This window comes from Amblyraja radiata, chromosome 4, assembly GCF_010909765.2.
Source record: "Amblyraja radiata isolate CabotCenter1 chromosome 4, sAmbRad1.1.pri, whole genome shotgun sequence".
In the NCBI taxonomy this organism is placed as follows: domain Eukaryota; kingdom Metazoa; phylum Chordata; class Chondrichthyes; order Rajiformes; family Rajidae; genus Amblyraja; species Amblyraja radiata.
In genome coordinates, this window is record NC_045959.1 from 67,191,287 (window position 1) to 67,211,917 (window position 20,631).

Sequence of the window (20,631 nt, forward strand, 5' to 3'; positions counted from 1 at the left end):
CTAGGTGTGCTTGTACACAAGTTATTGAAATACAATATGCAAGCGATTAGAAAAGAAACTGGTATGTTAACATTTATTATGAGAGGATTTGAGTACAGAAATATTACTGCAATTGTAGAGAGCCTTGATGACACACACCTGTGAACACAGTTCATTCAAAGCGGAGATCAACAGATTTCTAGATTAATATTTCTTTAATAATGAAGGGATGTGGGAATAGTGGAGGAAACTAGCACTAAAGTGGAAGATCGTTCATAATCTTGATTATGGTGGCTTGACTCAAGGACCAGATGGCCTACTCCAGCTCATATTTCTTATGTTTCCATCCAATGTTCCTATAAATTAAACCTAATACATGGAGAATTGGATTAAATCAATGAAACCTTTGCCTCACTTTTCAAACTTGAACACTTATTCCAGAAATAATAAATATATAAAAAATAAAGCAAATTTAAAATTAATGTATCGTCTCTGACTTTCTATTTCAAAAGTTAGATAATAGTCATCTTTAGCATAGAGGATGCCAAACATTTACTTTCTTGTAAAGTTAATGCACTTAATAAATGTAATTATCATTATGTACTCATGTTGTCCTACATATTGACAAGAAAGAGACTTTCATACCATTTGGGAAAATCAAACTATTGTTTACAGGCACAGATTATGTTTTTGGTTGGAGCCTTATCAATAAAAAGGCTACAGATGATATTCTCATAAATTTAGGTTTGGGTGCACATGTGTTGATTATCAAAAATTGAATGAAAAGAAATTTAGAATATCAAAAAATATAGAAAACTGAATAAGGCACTTTAAATCTAGCATGTGAGGGTGGCAGCAGTGTGTGGGAGCAGTGGAGGGTGCAGGAAGAGGCTGATGAAAAGGGTTCCAAAGTTATTCAAGATTCATTAATGTGATCTTCCAAATTCATATATGAATACAGCCAATAACAATTTACAATCACAAAATCCATCACAAATGACTTCCCATAAGTTATGTTTAAGAAAGAACTGCAGATGCTGGAAAAATCGAAGGTGGACAAAAATGCTGGAGAAACTCAGCGGATGAGGCAGCATCGATGGAAAGAAGGAATAGGCGACGTTTCGGGTGGAGACATTTCTTGTGTTATTGTGTTATTGGTAGCTATACAGTGCCGTCCATAATGTTTGGGACAAAGACCCATCATTTATTTATTTGCCTCTGCACTCCACAATTAGAGATTTGTAATAGAAAAAATCACATGCGGCTAAAGATTAGATTAGATTGGTTTCACCATGTAGAAATTACAGCAGTGTTTATACATAGTCCCTCAATTTCAGGGCACCATAAAGTTTGGGACACAACAATGTCATGTAAATGAAAGTAATCATGTTTAGTATTTTGTTGCATATCCTTTGCATGCAATGACTGCTTGAAGTCTGCGATTCATGGACATCACCCGTTGCTGGGTGTCTTCTCTGGTGATGCTCTGCCTGGCCTGTATTGCAGCCATCTTTAGCTTATGCTTGTTTTGGGGGCTAATCCCCTTCAGTTTTCTCTTCAGCATTTAAAAGGCATGCTCAATTGGGTTCAGTTCGGGTGATTGACTTGGCCACTCAAGAATTGACCATTTTTTAGCTTTGAAAAACTCCTTTGTTGCTTTAGCGGTATGTTTGGCATCATTGTCTTGCTGTAGAATGAACTGCTGGCCAATGAGTTTGGAGGCATTTGTTTGAACTTGAACAGATAGGATGTGTCTATACACTTCAGAATTCATTATGCTACCATCAGCAGTTGTATCATCAATGAAGATAAGTGAGCCAGAGAATTAATTATATAAAAAGAAGATAAGTCACAAAAAGCTGGAGTAACTCAGCGGGACATGCAGCATCTATGGAGAAAAGGAATGGGTGACGTTTTGTGTCGTGACCCTTCTTCAGACTGGTTAGGGATAAGGGAAACGAGAGATATAGACGGTGATGTGGAGAGATAAAGAACAATGAATGAAATATATGCAAAAAAGTAATGATGATAAAGGAAACAGGCCACTGTAAGCTGTTTGTAGAGTGAAAATGAGAAGTTCATGTGACTTGGGTGGGGGAGGGATAGAGAGGAATGTCGTGGCTACCTGAAGTGAGAGAAATCAATATTCATACCACTGGGCTGTAAGCTGCCCAAGCAAAATATGAGATGCTGTTTGTTTCTCCAATTTGCGTTTAGCCTCACTCTGGCAATGGAGGAGACCGAGGACAGAAAGGTCTGTGTTGGAATAGGTAGGAGAATTAAAGTGTCCTGCAACTGGGAGATCAGATTGAACATGAAAGGACTGTCGTGGTCCCTGGACAGAGTCGAGGGAGGAGGTATAGAGATAGGTGTTGCATCTTCTGCGATTGCAGGGGAAGGTACCTGGGGAGGGGGTGGATTGGGACGAATTAACCAGGGAGTTGTGGAGGGAGCAGTCTCTGTGGAAGGCAGAAAGGGGGTGGAGATGGGAAAATGTGGCTAGTGGTGGGATCCCGTTGGAGGTGGCGGAAATTTCGGAGGATTATGTATTGTATGCAACTGCTGATGGGGTGGAAGGTAAGGACTAGGTGGACTCTGTCTCTGTTGCAACTCGGGGGAGGGGTACCCCACAGCTCTGCCCTTGCTATCCTCAGTACCCCACAGCTCTACCCTTGCACCCCCTCCCCCTCCCAGAATCTCTATCCCTCCCCCACCCAAGTCACATAAGCTTCTAATTTTCACCCTACAAACAGCTTACTATGGCCTGTTTCCTTTATCATCAATACTTTTTTGCATATCTTTCATTCATTGTTCTTTATCTCTCCACATCACCGTCTATATCTCTTATTTCCCTTATCCCTAACCAGTCTCGACCTGAAACGTCACGCATTCCTTCTCTCCGGAAATGCTGCCTGTCCCGCTGAGTTATTCCAGCTTTTTGTGTCTATCTTCGGTTTAAACCAGCATCTGCAGTTCCTTCTTTCACAGTTAATTATATGTCAGGATGCTATGTTACAAGTGTATAAGATGTTGACAAGCTGTACTTGGAATATTGTGTTCAGTTTTGGTCACCCTGCTATAGGAAATATGCCATTAAGCCGGCATTAAGCATAATAGGTCTGTGACTGCAATACACACAAATTAAATATAATTAACAAAATAATTCAATAAATGAATAACCACATTACAGGAGAAAAAAATTCAAAATCCATAGTGCAACTAAAGACAGTCCATACAAGTTTATAGTTAAGTTTAGTGATGTGTAGTTTTCAAGAGCCTGATATTTGTTGGGAAGAAGCTATTCTTGAACCTGGGATGAACACAATGAAAGCATGTCCAGGGTGACGTGGGTCTTTAATGACATTGGCTACCGTTATGAGGGAGTGCCTTTTATAAATCTACAGACTTGGGTGGGGCGGTCAGTACCTGTGAAGGACCGGGTATATCTACCACTCTCTGTAATCTGCTTTGTCCCTGAGTGTTTGAATTGCTGGACCAGGCCGTGATGCAACCAGCCAGTACGTTTTGTAACCTACCCCTGTAGAGTTCAAAAAGTATATATCAACATACCAAATCTGCTCAATCTTCGAAGGAACTAGAGGTGTGATGGGTTTTCTTTATAATTGCATCAATGTGCTGGGCCTTGGACAGATCTTCAGAGATAAGCACACCCAGAAACTTGAAGTTGTTGACTTTCTCCACCACCAACACATTGATGCAGACAGATTCGTGGATTCTTGGCTTTCCCCTATCAGCTCCTTGGTTATGCTGATGTTTAGAGCAAGATTATTTTTCTGGCACCATTCAATCCTGTGACTCATCATTACCTTTTATTCGTACAACAATGGTGGTATCATCGGCAATGACGGCATTGGAACTCTGTCTGTCCACACAATCATGGGTATAGAATGAGTAGAGATGGGGACTGACCTCAAAGCCCTGGAACGCTCTGCACTGATGGTTATTGTGGAGAAAGTGTTGTTGCCAAATTGATTGTGGTCTGCAAATGAGGAAGTTAAGGTTCAGTTGCATGGGATAGGAATGACCTTGTTCCTTGAGTTTGATAACAAGTTTGGAGGGGGGTCATGGTGTTGAAAGCCAAGCTCTACTCAATAAACAGCCTGATATATGTGTCCTTGTTGTCCAAGTGGTCCAGTGCAGAGTAAAGAGTCAGCATGATTGCATTCCCAATTGCTCTATTTTCGCAGAAGTCAAATTGCAGAGGTCCAGGTCCTTGTTAAAGTAGGAGTTGACATGCGTCATAACCAACCCCTCAACGCACTTAATCACCATGGACATTAGTACCATTGGTCGATAGTCATGAAGACATGTCTCCCCACCAAAACTCTAGCCAGTTGTACCATGCAGATTTTAAGAAGATTTTCATCCAGGGTGAACTGAAAAGGGTGCAAGACACTGATAACAGCTCCAAATTAGTTTAGTCAAGTCAAGTCACATTTATTTATATAGCACATTTAAAAAACAACTCTCGTTGGCCAAAGTGCTTTACATTTGTTATAAGTATAGTGTAAACAAACAAATTACATACATATATACATATAACCCTCGCTCAGTGGACGTCAGGAAAGGCTTGGGAGTATAGATAAGATTTTAGTCTTGACTTAAAGGAGTCGATGGAGGGGGCAGTTCTGATGGGAAGGGGGATGCTGTTCCACAGTCTAGGAGCTGCAACCGCAAAGGCGCGGTCGCCCCTAAGCTTATGCCTAGACCGCGGGATATTCAGCAGCCCCAAGTCAGCCGATCTGAGGGACCTGGAGGTGGAGTGGTGGGTGAGAAGACTTTTAATGTAGGAGGGGGCAAGCCCATTGAGGGCTTTGTATACATAGAGGAGGGTCTTGAAATGTATACGGAACCGCACAGGGAGCCAGTGGAGAGAGGCCAGGATCGGGGTGATGTGGTCCCTTTTTCGGGTGCCCGTCAGGAGTCTCGCTGCGGCATTTTGGACCAGTTGCAGGCGGGACAGGGAAGTTTGGCTGATGCCAGTGTAAAGAGAGTTGCAGTAATCTAGGCGGGAGGAGATAAATGTGTGGATGATCTTTTCGAGGTCATCAAAGTGGAGGAATTGTTTTATTTTTGCTATCGTCCGAAGCTGAAAGAAGCTAGCTTTTACCACGGCATTGAATTGTTTGTCAAATTTCAGTGCTGAGTCAAATATCACACCAGGTTTTTGACGTGAGGTTTGAGTAGTGGGGTAAGGCTTCCGAGACTGCCTGCTATCATTTTGATTGAGTACGAGGGGCCGAGAAGGATGACTTCAGACTTACTCTCATTTAGTTGGAGGAAGTTCTGGGCCATCCAGCACTTTATATCCTCGAGGCAGCTGGTAAGATTAAGTAGATTTGATTGGTTTTTGGGCTTCAGGGGGAGATAGAGTTGTGTATCGTCTGCGTAGCAATGGAAGGAAATGCCGTGCCTTTCAATGACTTGGCCTAAGGGGAGCACATACAGGGAGAAGAGAATGGGGCCAAGGATGGAACCTTGTGGAACCCCACAGCAGAGATTAGCTGGGGAGGAGAAAGAGTTGCCTATGTTAGTCGAGAAACTCCTACCTTTGAGGTAGGAGATGAACCATCTCAGGGCAGTGCCATCAATACCAACCCCGTACCGGAGACGATCAATTAGGATGGTGTGGTCGACAGTGTCAAATGCTGCGCTGAGGTCAAGAAGGAGCAGGATTGCACAGTCGCCGGAGTCAACGGTGAGCAGTAGGTCATTATGTACCTTCAACAAGGCAGACTCTGTGCTGTGGTGAGCCCTGAAACCTGATTGGAAAGTTTCCAGGATAGTGTTTTGGTGAAGGTAAGGCATAAGTTGACTTAAAATTACCTTTTCAGGGGCTTTTGAGAGGAAAGGCAGTTTAGAAATGGGTCTGTAGTTGCTTGGCAAGGTGGGGTCGAGGTTAGGTTTTTTCAGGAGTGGCTGGACCACTGCATGCTTGAAGCAAGTAGGTACAGTGCCAGTGCCCAGAGAGCTGTTGAAGATGGTGAGGATGCTGGGTCCTTTAGGAGGGCAGAGGGGACAGTGTCGAGGGGGCAGGTAGTAGGTTTCATGGTGGTGATCAGTTTTACAAGGGAGGGTAGAGTAACGAGTTGGAAACAATCTAATTTTGAAGAGCAGACCAATGAGACAGCCAGGTCACAGGTGGGAGGGGAAATATTTGTTCTTATGTTTTTTACCTTGCTGTTTAGAGCATACAGTGTGGAAACAGTCCCATTCTCACTAGTTCTATGTTATCCCACTTTTGCTCTAGGGACAGTGTATAGAGGCCAATTAACCAACAAACCTGCACACCTTTGGGATGTCAGACGAAACCCACAGGGTCACAGAGAGATTGTGCTAACTCCATACAGACAGCATCCGAGGTCAGGATCAAACCTGGGTCTCTGGCGCTGTGAGGCAGCTGCTCTACCAGCTGCACCATTGTACCACACCAGATACATGAAGAGTTTTTTTCAGAGCTACTTCATGAGAAGCTAGCAAAAGAAAGGATGTTTCTAGCAATCCTATCAAGACTCTGACAGCAGAGTAAGGCTAACTTTAATGAATTCATTGTCATTGTGTTCATTTCATTTATCGGTATAAAATGGCAGGTACTTTAATGTGCGATGTATTCTCTTCATGCTGCTTCATATGTGAGCTACACATTACAGAATCCTGAGTAAATTTAAACTCTTTTCTAAAATATTATGTCAAATTTAGGACAGGAATCTGTTAAAGATTAAGAACATATACAGGAAATCATCTATGCATTGGGGATAGAGAGAAGCACTTCAAATAGGATAATTTCTGAGCCTTGCTTTAAAAATTGCTTAAATGTCTGTTGATTCAGTGTGCTTTGGCAACTGTGGGCTGACACCAACAATTAAATATTGTCGTATTTATTGCAATATTAATGCACTGAATGTAACTATTTTTAACTTGTTTGGTAAAAAACATGGAATAAAACAGGATGGTATTTTATTCAAAAAACAGGTTGCACTACTTCTGAGCTAACTAAGAAAATTGATTAAAGGAGGGCAATATACGCCCCGTAATGGTAGGCTGGTCTAGAAGGTCAGGGCTCATGGGATCCAAGGTGGGACTAAAACAGGATTCAAAATTGTCATTGTGATAGGAGGCAGAGGATAGTGGTCAAGAATAGTCAAGATAGTGTTTTTTCTGACTGCAAGTCTGTAACCATTGGTGCTCAGCAGGATATACAGTAACACAGCAGGCACCTCAAGCATCTTGAAGTACAAAGGGACCTTGAAGTGCAAATTCATAGCCTCCAGAAAATAGCAACATAAGTGGAAAGGATAATGAAGGTGGCATTTGGCATGCATGGCTTTGTAGGCCGAGGTACTGGGTATAAGAGTTGGGCTGTCCTATTGCAGCTGCATAAAACATTGGTCAGGCCACACTAGATGTATTGTGTACAGTTCAGGTCATCACACTACAGGAAGAACGTGATAGCATTAGAAAGATGCAGAAGATATTCATAAGTATGTTCCCTAGATTAGAGGTGGTGGTATTTATGTGGGGAGATCAGAAAAGCTCCCACTCTCATCTCTTTTCCAGCTTTCTGCCTCCTACTATAATTAGTCTGAAGAAGGATCCTGACCCGAATCATTGCCTATCCATTTCATAGAAACATCGAAAATAGTTCCCTAAAAGATGCTTCCTGACTGGCTGAGTTATACCAGTACTTTGTATCTTACTCCACATTTACATATATCAAAAGGACATTCGAAAAAGTATTGTGAATGGGTGCAAGGTGTGTGTCAGGAGGCAGTGATTGTGGATCAAGGCTGAACAAAGTGTGGGTATGGGGATTTCATCCAGGAGATAAACCCCAAGGGTCTGTTAATTAAGTAAATTAAACCAAACTTGCTCAAGATGTCAAGGAGCTCAGATAGGATCCCTTTGAATCGCCCTGCTCCTGAGTAAGTATCACTTTTAAATTATTTGGGAGCTGAAAGTGCACTTCAACAGAGATGCTTTGGAACCATCTGGATATTCCTCCTGGGAATCCTCTGAATGAAAGATGCATGGGGCATGCCATCATTGCATTCTAGTCTGACATGGACAACAGTTGATTTGTTCACATGTGATTCGCGACAGGAGGAAGCACATTCAACTATTGGAACAGGATGATACAACCCTGAAACACTGAGTCAGAATCCACTCTGAAAAATAAGGAAATTTACATACATAGTTTACAGGAAGAATTCAACATGATGGAAATTCTAGGTCAAAGTCTCGATAATTAGTTAATGCAGCAAACCTTTCACATAAATAAAGGAAGTGTAACCATTTTCTGTTAGAATAATTAAGTAAATGAGAGCTTCAAAGCCAAAGATCTTCCATTCTCCAGATCAGTTCACCTTTTTCTGCCCTTCCCTGTGCTGCTCTTAAAGATAACTAAATTGACTCGATGTCACAAATTTTACTATCTCATGCCCATAAATGGCAAACTACAAACTTGGAATCCAAATGATATAGACAGGACAGTGGTGCAGCAGTTTGAAATACCTCATAGCTCCAGAGATTCAATTTCAATCCTGACCTCAGGTGTTGTTTATTCTCCCTGTCACTGTGTGGGTTTCCCCTGGGTACTCTTGCTTCTTCTCACATGTGAAACAGATGCAGCTTGGTAGGTTAATTGGCCACTGTAACCCTAACTCTGATGGCAGGAGAATAAAGTGGAGTGGGAGGGGGGGATATTGATTATGGAGTTAATGGGATACAAGATAAATAGATTAGCGTAGAAGGATGTTTGATGGTCATTGCGGCCCTGTTTCTTTGCTATGTAACAGTACAACTTGATATCCACAATCGATGAAAGACGAGAGAAAAAACAGATAGAGCTTCAGCTTGCATCATTAGAATGACACAACATAAAGCTGAATACGCCATTGTTCAAATGTACAATCATATTTGGAATTGTATGTTTATTGAAGATGATGGAAAATACCTCTTGGAGAAAATTCTGTTGTGACAAACCAAAATGACACTTAGCTCCGAACCACCTAAATAGGTTGGTTGGAAAGATGTAGGTTGAAAGTTGAAAGTTGAAAGTTGGTATGGAATATTCTAAATTTATGAAGGAAATAGATTCAGACCAACTGAATAGCTTTATTGAATAAAGTAAGAATGGTAGAAAGTGCATTGGCTTTACTTTGAAAAGTCAATGGCATCAGGAAAATAATTACCACAGGAGAGCATGGGTAAAATTCCAAAGTACTTTCAAAAATGTGTGAATCGAGATCTTAAGAAGGGGATTCCAAGTTTGAGCATTAATAAAGCTTACAAATCTACTAGAAGTAATGCATCCTAATGCATGATTTCCCAATGTCAGTGAATTTGTTAAAGTTTTTATAAGAATAATTTCTCAACTTTTTTTAAAAGCCTCTCTCAAGAGATTACATGAGCATGGGTTGGGTTCATGCTATTTTTAATTTGCATCAACCTTGTTTCAGACTTGAATGCAGATCTGGTCTCCTGAGGATCATATTTCACCAAAACAATATCAGAAGCGAACCACAACACGATATTCTTGCAAAAGCATGGACTAAACCATTAACTTTATTTGCATGCTGACTTCAATGTTCCGTTGACTCACCTTTCCCTTGATTGATATTCCAAGCCTCTTGGTGCCTTAAGATAGTTATACCCTGTATTTATTTAATCCAACGTAATAATTGAAAGAGTTTACTTACTTAAACAATGGGCTATTTGTCAAAACAATACAAACTTAACTAGAGTGCATTGTGGCACATGAAGTTTTCTCTCCACGTACAATTCCTTCAGCTATGTTATGTTTAAAAGACATAAGGATCTATCTGTCCTGTAAATGTGTAACTGCTGTCATTGTTTATTCGATTCTGCCTTCAATTAAAATTCTGCAAATAAATCTAGTTGGTAAATTTTAAGACCCACTCAATTATGATGTGTTAATACTACTGCCTCCTAACATGTTTTATTGAAGAAAAAAATGCAAGGAATATGCAGTGCTCAAGAGCTATGCTAGTCGTCAAGTATGACAGAGGCAGAAATAATTCATAGCTTTACACAGCATGAAAACAGGCCCTTTGGCCCAACTTGTACATACCAACCATTGTCCATACCAACCAATGTTTCTCTGTGTGTCTTGTGTGGGGGTGGTGTGGGGGGGTAAGGGGGAAACCGCTTTGGTCGCCTCCTCCACGGAGAGGCGACTTTTCCCATGTCGCCTCCCCCGTGGCCTAACAGCAAGGATCGGTGCGGCCTTTCCCAGAGACGCGCCTGGGGCTTTAGCGGCGGGCGCAACGTGGACTCTCCGCATGGAGCGAGCGAGCCCTCGCCGGGGCTCGCCGGAGGGCAGCGCTCTGTTTGCTGGCCCGCAGCAGCCTGAAGCAGCCTGAAGCAGCGGTCTGCAGAGCTCCAGCTGGCGCGGCGTCCGCAGCCTGGGATCCCTCGTTGGGGACCCGGGGGAAGAAGAAGCCACCACCGCCGGCCCACGGCCTACTTCTACCGCGGGCGCAACGGCGACTTACCATCAGGAGCGGGGTCCCTCTCCGGGGACCCCTGGAGGGGAGCTTCGACCGCCGGCCCTGCGGTCTGCGGTGCTTCTGGCTGCGGCGCGGCGGGAACTTTAAATCTTCGACCACCGGCCTGCGGCCAACACCAACCTGAAGCCGCAGTCTCCGGTGGGGGAGGCACCATTTCAGGACTTACCTGGATTTTCACTCATCTGGATGCCCGCAGCGGCGGCTGCGGAGGGTTGAGGTCCCGACGACGGGGGAAAATGGAGGAGGACTGGCCAAATTTTGTGCCTTCCACCACAATGATGAATGCTGTGGTGGATGTTTGTGTTAAATTTTGATTGTGTTTTTGTGTGTTCTTTTTCATTGTACCGCTGCTGGCAAATTCGTTTCACTTGCACTTTATGTGCAAGTGACGAATAAAACTGATTGTATGGTATTGTAACTGTATATCTACCCCTTACATTCAACCTCCCAAAATTTTACACCGTACATGTGCTGGCATTAAACTCCATCTGCCATTTGTCTGTAACTGATCTATATCTCACTGTATCATTTGACAGCCATCTTCACTGTTTGCAGCTGCACCAATTTTGACATTGTCTGTAAACATTATGTGGCAACTATTGCACACCTTGAGTATGCAGGCAAGGAATTTCACTGTGACTTGTCACATGTGACAATAAAATATTCATTCATTCATGCGTCGTAATTTTCAGATCAGCCTACCAAGTGGGACTTTATCAAATGCTACATGTTGTCTTTGTGGACACATCCATTGCCCTACCAAAGGAGACAAAAGTGAATCCTGGTAAGTGTGAAGTGATGCACTTTAACGGGACTAATAAGAGTAGGACTTACACAATAAACATAAGTATTGGGGAACAGAGGGACCTAAGGATTTCTGACAATGGCAAAAAAGATGTAAAGAAGGCATATTGGAGTCTTGCCTTCATTAGCCAGAAGACAGTATATAAGAAAAGTAATGGTAAGGAAAGTTATGGCGCAACTCTTTAAAACATTAGTAAGGCCACAAATTAAGTACCATTTTGTTTTTAGTTTTAGAGGTACAGCTTGGAAACGGGCGTTTTGGCCCACCAAATCCACACCGACCAGCGATCCTTGCACATTAACACTATCCTACACACACTAGGGACAATTTACACTTATGCCAAGCCAATTAAACAAAAAACCTGGACGTCTTTGGAGTGTGGGTGGAAACAGAATATCTCAGAGAAAACCCACGCAGTCATGGGGAGAACATACAAACTGCGTAGACAGCAATCTAGGCGGGATCGAACCCAGGTCTCCGGCGTTGCAAGTGCTGTAAGGCAGCAACTCTACCTCTGTGCCACCATGCCGCCCAAAACGTTTTTTTGATGGTACAGTAAAAATACCAACAGAAATCATTTCTAATTCACTTTGCATAGAATGTGGTGTGCCTACTTTGAGTATCAGTCCTTACAAAAATGCAAAGATTGAACTCAATATCCATGAACATTCGAAAACTATTACATGAATGCCTATTGTTTTCATAAGTTATCCCTTGTTCATCTTTTAGCATTATTGAATAGAAAATTATGGCAAATACTTAATCATTACATTACAGAAACAGACCCTTGAGCCCACCTTGTAAATGCCAAGCAAGTTGGCATACCAGCCCAGTCCCATTTACCTGCATTTGTCCCATATCCCAAATTCTGAATCCAATTTGGCTCGTTCTCTTTGTATTCCATGCGATCTAATCTTCCAGATTATCTTACATTGGTGGATTTTGTCAAAGGCTTTGTTAAAGTCCATATAGACAATGTCCACAAGCCTGCCGTCCTCAATCCTCTCGATGATTTCTTCAAAAGACTGTCAGTTTTGTGATACAGACATAAATCCATGCTAACTATCCCTAACCTGTCTAAATGCTGTTTGAAGGTACACAAAATTGCTGGGGAAACTCAGCGGGTGCAGCAGCATCTATGGAGCGAAGGAAATAGGCGACGTTTCGGGCCGAAACCCTTCTTCAGACTGATGGGGGGTGGGGGGGGGGAGAGAAAGAAGGAAAAGGGGAGGAGGAGGAGGATCCCGAGGGCGGGCGGATGGGAGGGTGGGAGGAGACAGCTAGAGGGTTAAGGAAGGGGAGGAGACAGCAAGGGCTAGCAAAATTGGGAGAATTCAATGTTAATGCCATACGGACGCAAGGTCTCCAGACGGAATATGAGGTGCTGTTCCTCCAATTTCCGCTGTTGCTCACTCTGGCAATGGAGTAGACCCAGGACAGAGAGGTCGGATTGGGAATGGGAGGGGGAGTTGAAGTGCTGAGCCACCGGGAGTTCAGGTAGGTTATTGCGGACTGAGCGGAGGTGTTCGGCGAAACGATCGCCCAACCTACGCTTGGTCTCCCCGATGTAAATCAGCTGACATCTAGAGCAGCGGATGCAGTAGATGAGGTTGGTGGAGATACAGGTGAACCTTTGTCGCACCTGGAACTACTGCTTGGGTCCTTGAATGGAGTCGAGGGGGGAGGTGAAGGGACAGGTGTTGCATTTCTTGCGGTTGCAACGGAAAGTGCCCGGGGAGGGTGTGGTGCGGGAGGGAAGGGAAGAATTGACGAGGGAGTTGCGGAGGGAGCGGTCTTTGCGGAAGGCAGACATGGGGGGAGATGGGAAGATGTGGCGAGTGGTGAGGTCACGTTGGAGGTGGCGGAAATGGCGGAGGATTATGTGTTGTATTTGCCGGCTGGTGGGGTGAAAGGTGAGGACTAGAGGGACTCTGCCCTTGTTGCGAGTGCGGGGATGGGGAGAGAGAGCAGTGTTACGGGGTATGGATGAGATCCTGGTGTGAGCCTCATCTATGGTGGCGGAGGGGAATCCCCGTGTTTGATCCTGTCCCGAAGAATCCCCTCCAATAACATTAGCACCATTGCCTTTCTTAAACAATGGTACAACTTTAGCCGTCTTCCAGTCTTCCAGAACTTTACCTGTGGTTAAAGATGATGCAAATATCTCTGCAAGAGCCTCCATAATTTTGTCCCTAGCTTCCCACAAGATTTGAGTATGGTCAGGCCCTGGGCTTTAAAATTTTAAATACCTCCTCTTTGGTAATTGGTGTATGATCTAATACATCACAATTCTTATGCCTCAATTCCTTCTCATCGATAATCTTGTCCTCAGTAAAAATGGATGAGACATATTAATTTAATATCTCCCCACCTCTTGTGGCACTGAACAAAGACAAATAGACTGGTCTTTAAGGGGTGTAGAAACGAAATGCAGATGCTGATATATATCGAAGATAAATACAAAGTGCTGGAGTAACTCAGCGGGTCAGGGAGCATCTTTGGAGAAAAAGGATGGGTAACGTTTCGAGTCGAGACCCTTCTTCAGATCCGACCCAAAACTTCTTCAGACTCAAAGACCCGATGAGTTACTCCACCACTTTGTGGGGTCTGACAAAAGACAATAGGTGCAGGACATTAGGCCATTTGGCCCTTCGAGCCAGCACCGCCATTTAATGTGATCATGGCTGATCATCCCCAATCAAGTCAAGTCAAGTCAAGTCAAGTTTATTTGTCACATACACATACGAGATGTGCAGTGAAATGAAAGTGGCAATGCTCGCGGACTTTTGTGCAAAAGACAAACAACCAAACAACCAAACAAACTATAAACACAATCATAACACACATATTCTTTTACATAATAAATAATGGAAGGAAAAACGTTCAGTAGAGTTAGTCCCTGGTGAGATAGGCGTTTACAGTCCGAATGGCCTCTGGGAAGAAACTCCCAGAGTACCAGTACTCCCATCAGTACCCCGTTCCTGCCTTCTCCCCATATCCCCTAACTCCGCTATTTTTAAGAGCCCTATCTAGCTCTCACTTGAAAGCATCCAGAGAACCTGCCTCCACCGCCCTCTGAGGCAGAGAATTCCACAGACTCACCACTCTGTGAGAAAAAGTGTTTCCTAGTCTCCGTTCTAAATGGCTTATGACTTATTCTTAAAACGTGGCCACTGGTTCTGGACTTCCCCAACATTGGGAACATTTTCTGCCTCTAGCGTGTCCAAGCCCTTAACAATCTTATATGTTTCAATGAGATCCCCTCTCATACTTCTAAACTCCAAAGTGTACAAGCCCAGCTGCTCCATTCTCTCAGCATATGACAGTCCTGCCATCCCGGGAATTAACCTTGTAAACCTACGCTGCACTCCTTCAATAGCAAGAATGGCCTTCCTCAAATTAGGGGACCAAAACTGCACACAATACTCCAGGTGTGGTCTCACTGGGCTCTGTACAACCGCAGAAGGACCTCTTTGCTCCTATATTAGATTCCTCTTGTTATAAAGTCCAACATGCCATTCACTTTCTTCACTGCCTGCTGTACCTGCATGCTTACTTTCATAGACTGATGTACAAGGAACCCCAGATCCCGTTGTACTTCCCCTTTTCCCCAACGACGCCATTTAGATAGTAATCTGCCTTCCTGGTTTTGCCACCAAAGTGGATAACCTCACATTTATCCGCATTAAACTTCATCTGCCATTCATTTACCCACTCCCTCAACCTGTCCAAGTAACACTGCATTCTCATAGCATCCTCCTCACAGTTCACACTGCCACCCAGCTTTGTGTCATCTGCAAATTTGCTAATGTTACTTTGAATCCCTTCATCCAAATCATTGATGTATATTGTAAATAGCTGCGGTCCCAGCACCGAGCCTTGCGGTACCCCACTAGTCACTGCCTGCCATTCTGAAAGGGACCCGTTAATCCCTACTCTTTGTCTCCTGTCTGCCAACCACTTCTCTATCCATGTCAGCACTCTACCCCCAATACCATGTGCCCTAATTTTGCCCACTAATCTCCTATGTGGGACCTTATCAAATGCTTTCTGAAAGTCCAGGTACATTACATCCACAGGCTCTCCCTTGTCCATTTTCCTAGTTACATCTTCAGAAAATTCCAGAAGATTAGTCAAGCATGTTGACTCGGACCGATCCTGTTACTGCTATCCAAATGTGCGGATATCTCTTCTTTTATAATTGACTCCAGCATCTTCCCCACCACCGATGTCAGGCTAACTGGTCTATAATTCCCCGTTTTCTCTCTCCCACCTTTCTTAAAGTGGGATAACATTAGCTACCCTCCAATCCACAGAAACTGATCCTGAGTCTATAGAACATTGGAAAATTATCACCAATGCACCCACGATTTCTCGAGCCACTTCCTTAAGTACCCTGGGATGCAGGCCATCATGCCCTGGGGATTTATCAGCCTTCAGTCCCATCAGTCTATCCAATACCATTTCCTGCCTAATGTGGATTTCCTTCAGTTCCTCTGTCACCCCAGGTCCTCTGGCCACTACTATATCAGGAAGATTGTTTGTGTCCTCCTTAGTGAAGACAGATCCAAAGTACCTGTTCAATTCATCTGCCATTTCCTTGATCCCCATAATAAATTCACCTTTTTCGGTCTTCAAGGGTCCAACTTTGGTCTTAACTAATTTTTTCCTCTTCACATACCTAAAGAAGCTTTTACTATCCTGTTTTATATTCTTGGCTAGCTTACCTTCGTACCTCATCTTTTCTCCCCATGTTGTCTTTTTGGTTATCTTCTGTTGTTCTTTAAACATTACCCAATCCTCTTGCTTCCCGCTCATCTTTGCTACGTTGTACTTATTCGCTTTAATTTTCATACTGTCCCTGACATCCCTTGTCAGCCATGTTTGTCCCTTTCTCCCCTTGGAATCTTTCTTCCTCCTAGGAATGAACTGATCCTGCACCTTCTGTATTATTCCTAGAAACACCTGACATTTTTGTTCCACTGTCATCCCTGCTAGTGTATCTTTCCAGTCAACTTTGGCCAGCTCCTCCCTCATGGCCCCATAGTCTCTTTTAGTCAACTGCAACACTGACACCTCCGATCTACTCTCTTCCCTCTCCAATTGTAGATTAAACCTGACCATGTTATGGTCACTGCCTCCTAATGGCTCATTAACCTTGAGGTCCTTTATCAAATCCGGTTCATCACATAACACTAAATCCAGAATTGCCTTCTCCCTGGTAGGCTCCAATACAAGCTGTTCAAAGAATCCATCACGAAGGCACTCTACAAAGTCCCTTTCTTGGGGTCCAGTCCCAACCTGATTTTCCCAGTCTGCCTGCATGTTGAAATCTCCCATAACAACCACAGCTTTTTACTACATGCCAATTTTAACTCCTGATTCAACTTGCGCCCTATGTCCAGGCTACTGTTAGGGGGCCTGTAGATTAGTCCCATTGGGGTCTTTTTACCCTTACAATTCCTTAGTTTTATCCATACTGACTCCACATCTCCCGTTTCAATGTCACCCCTTGCAAGGGACTGAATTTCATTCCCCACTCCCTCTGCCCATCTGTCTGTCTTTTCGATAGGAGGTATACCCTTGACTATTCAGTTCCCAACCCTAGCCCTCTTGCAGCCATGTCTCAGTAATTCCCACAACATCATACTTGCCAGTTTCTAACTGAGCTTCAAGCTCGTCCACTTTATTCCTTATACTTTGCGCATTCATATACAGTACTTTGATCTCCGTATTCACTTCCCCCCCTCGCAATTGGCACTGACCTTTCTCTGTTGTCCATTCAATCTTTCCTTCCCATTAATTTGAGAATCTTTTGTAATTTTTCCTGTAGCCACTTCCCCTTCAATTCCATCTTTATACTCCCAATTTGTCAATCCCTCCCCCCCACTATTTAGTTTAAACCCACACGTGTAGCCCTAGCAAACCTGCCTGCCAGAATGTCAGTCCCCCTCCAGTTAAGGTGTAACCCGTCCCTTTTGTACAGGTCACCCCTACCCCAGAAGAGAGCTCAGTGGTCTATAAATCTAAATCCTTGCTCCCTGCACCAGCCCCTCAGCCACACATTCAGATCCCCTATCTCCCTGTTCCTGTCCTCACTAGCACATGGTACTGGAAGCAATCCAGAGATAACCACCCTAGAAGTCCAGCATGTCAGTCTTCTTCCCAACTCCCTGAAGTCATGTTGGAGAACCTCCTTCCTCTTCTTCCCGATGCCGTTTGTGCCTACGTGCACAACTACTTCCGGCTGTTCACCTTCTCTCTCTCGAGGATGTTCAGAATTCGGCTCGTGACATCCTGAACCCTGGCACCAGGGAGGCAACAGACCATCTTCGCATCTCGTCTGCCGTCACAGAATCTCCTGTCCGCTCCTCGGACAATGGAGTCACCCACCACTAGGGTTCTGCCCGACGTCGGTCTCACCGGTCGAGTCCCATCTCCAGGATTGGAGCCATCGACGTGTCCGCCGCTCGGACTGGAAACATTGTATCCCTGGACAGTCTGAAGGGTCCTGACCAGATCTTTAAGGGGACCCTTTCTCTTCCAAGTTACCTGTTTATTCTTAATATTGTTGCAGAATCTTATGGGATTTTCCTTTACCATGCCTGCCAATTATGTCTCTTTCACCCTCATGATTGCCTTCATAAGTATATTACTATACTTTTCATACTCGAGGAGAGAATCACTTTTTTTCAACTTCCTAAATCTAACATTTTCACAAGGAGAATGCTGCTTTCACTGCTTAATACAAAGTATTTAGTCTTATACACAAAGCTATTCTACTTCACATTTAACAGAAACAAAAAAGAAAGCAGCCAGCTAAACTTGCCCATAAATGTTTGCTCTATCTGAAAAGACCCACAAAACCAACACAATTTTATTTCTCATTTATCTTTTTGATTTAATCAAGTTCAAAACATCTTTTAAATTGGTTGTAAGCAGAGCAAAATTCATAAACCTATGTAATTTGTTGGTAACGACGACGATAATGCTAAGCTACAGAATGATCATTTAGTAAGATGGGAGCAATTTGGACACAATTTAATCCTTGTAAGTGTTAAGTGATGCACTTTGAAAGGATTAATAAGAGAAGGATTTACATCATAAACATAAGTATTGAGGCATAATTTCCCTGAATGTGACAGAAAAGATGTAAAGAAGACATATCTTGCCTTCATTAACGAGAAGACAGAATATAAGAGAAGGAAAATCATGGTAAACTCTTTAAAATATTGGTTAAGCCACAGATTGAGTACTGTGTACAACTCGTTCGCCACACTATAGGAAGGATGTGATTACATTGGAGTACTATGTACTTCCAATGGAGACAGTACAGAGCTGATTCCTCAGGATATTGCCTGGGATAGAGAGATTGGATAGGTTGGGTTTATTTTGGTTGGAGCAGCGGAGGCTAAGAGGGGAGCCTAAAATAATATTTAAAATTATGAAAGGTATAGTAAGGTAGCTAGTCAGACGCATTTCCCCATAGGCAACGAAAAGGCATAGGTTTAAGTTAAGGAGAAGGAGGTTTAGAGTGGATTGAGAAATAACCTTTTCACCTAGCGGGTTGTTGGAATCTGGAATACAGATCTGAATGGGTTGTGTAAGCAGGAGAAACATTTAAAAAGTATTGAGATGAGCAGATAAGGCTATGGACCATGAGATTTGTATAGATAGGTACTTGAAATCAGCTTGGACATGGTGAGCTAAAGGGGTTATTTTTGTGCTGTATGATGTGATGACTGACTCTAATTATACAATTGAAAAGTTAACAATTTTCATCCAAAAAATCTGCACTTATGCAGTCACAATTCCTAACATAAATAAACAACATTGTTTATTCCTATCATAACCTATCCTAACATAGGTAACATAATATCATATCCTAACATTCCTATCATAAATAAACAACATTTTATTTCATTTTGAAAATAATACGGTACCTCGTCTTGGTGCGAACTTAGCAACTGTAGTTTCATGTGCTTCATGTAGGCCATTGTAATAGGCATATTATAATCTATCATACTGGTCACCAAAGAAGCTGGTTTCTCGTTTTCTGTAAAAATATAGAAAAATGAATTCATGGATACTGTACCAAATTCAGGTTTTTTTTCCAATTGTTACAATGGTAATCAATAGCTTAATTGTTATTTTTCCCATTATTTTGTAGGGTGGAAGTGTTCTTTTGAAGTGAAGTTTCGGTTTTCGTCACGTTTCTCCTCAGTACCTTCGATACAAGGAACTGCAGATGCTGGTTTACAAAAAGACACAATATGCTGGAGTAACTCAACAACTCAAGCAAAATGGCTAGAGAACATGGATAAGTGGCATTTCAGGTCAGGATCCTTCTTCAAACTGAATACGATGGGGCAAAGCTGGAATAGAGGAAAGGCAGGACAAAGCCTGGCGAGTGATAGCTAAATACAGATGAGGGGGGAGTTGATAGGCAAATGGCTGGTATGAAGGCTAGAGAAGAAAAGACCGAATATATGAGGTAAGGGTAGAAGATTTGAGAATTACACAGTCAGATGGGGAGATAGGTGTAAGGGGAGGAGGAGGGGGGGGGTTGGGTAAGAGTTCAGGCGGGGCATAGCGAAGAGTGGGGAGATAGGGGGGGGGGGGGGGGGGAGAGGATTGTTTGTAAGTTAGTTACCCAATATTGGAAAATACCATTTCCATAGCATTAGGCTGTAAGCTACCAAAGCAGAATATTGTCCTTTCACCACAACCCTGGTTTTTTTCAATCAGTAAACCAGTTATAAGTCACTATTAATCCTCTGTATCTCAATCCTCTGGACCAACCTACCATGGGGGACTTTGTCAAATGGCTTACTACAATCCGTGAAGACAACGTCCATCACCATGAGACAGAGAAGAATTAGGCCATTCAGCTCATCGAGTCTAATCCGCCATTCGATCAGTCCTGATCCATTTTTCCCTCTCAACACCATTCTCCTCCCTTCTCCCCACAATCTTTGATGCCCCTCCTAATCAATTTCTATCTGACCCTACAAAAGTTAAACCTAGTGCAGGAAAGGTTGCCCCATCCATTTAAGTGGTATTTTTGGCCATGTGGATTAAATGTGAAAAGCAAGACAAGTTCAATTACTTAGATTTTTTAACTTTGTTTAAATTGTGTTTTCATTAACTGTTTATTTCCTTCAACTGCATAAAACAATCTTTTTTTTTAGGGCCACTCAAAGTTGATCCTTCACAATATCTTGCTCGATACCTCCTCGATCTGCAGATTTGGCAAGAAGTACTTAAAAGAGCAACCACAGTTCTGGAAAAAGGTCT

The 20,631-nt window shown here is 43.0% G+C and overlaps 1 protein-coding gene across 5 annotated transcripts in view; it reads right to left on the reverse strand.

Moving 5' to 3' along the window:
* Positions 1–20,631, reverse strand: part of nol4 (nucleolar protein 4) — a 186,869-nt gene that overhangs the window by 131,705 nt on the left and 34,533 nt on the right. For all 5 annotated transcript variants that reach the window (XM_033019683.1, XM_033019685.1, XM_033019682.1 and 2 more), the window contains one exon: positions 19,278–19,390. In XM_033019683.1, coding sequence (XP_032875574.1) covers positions 19,278–19,390 — 113 coding nt within the window. The remainder of the gene's footprint in view (positions 1–19,277; positions 19,391–20,631) is intronic.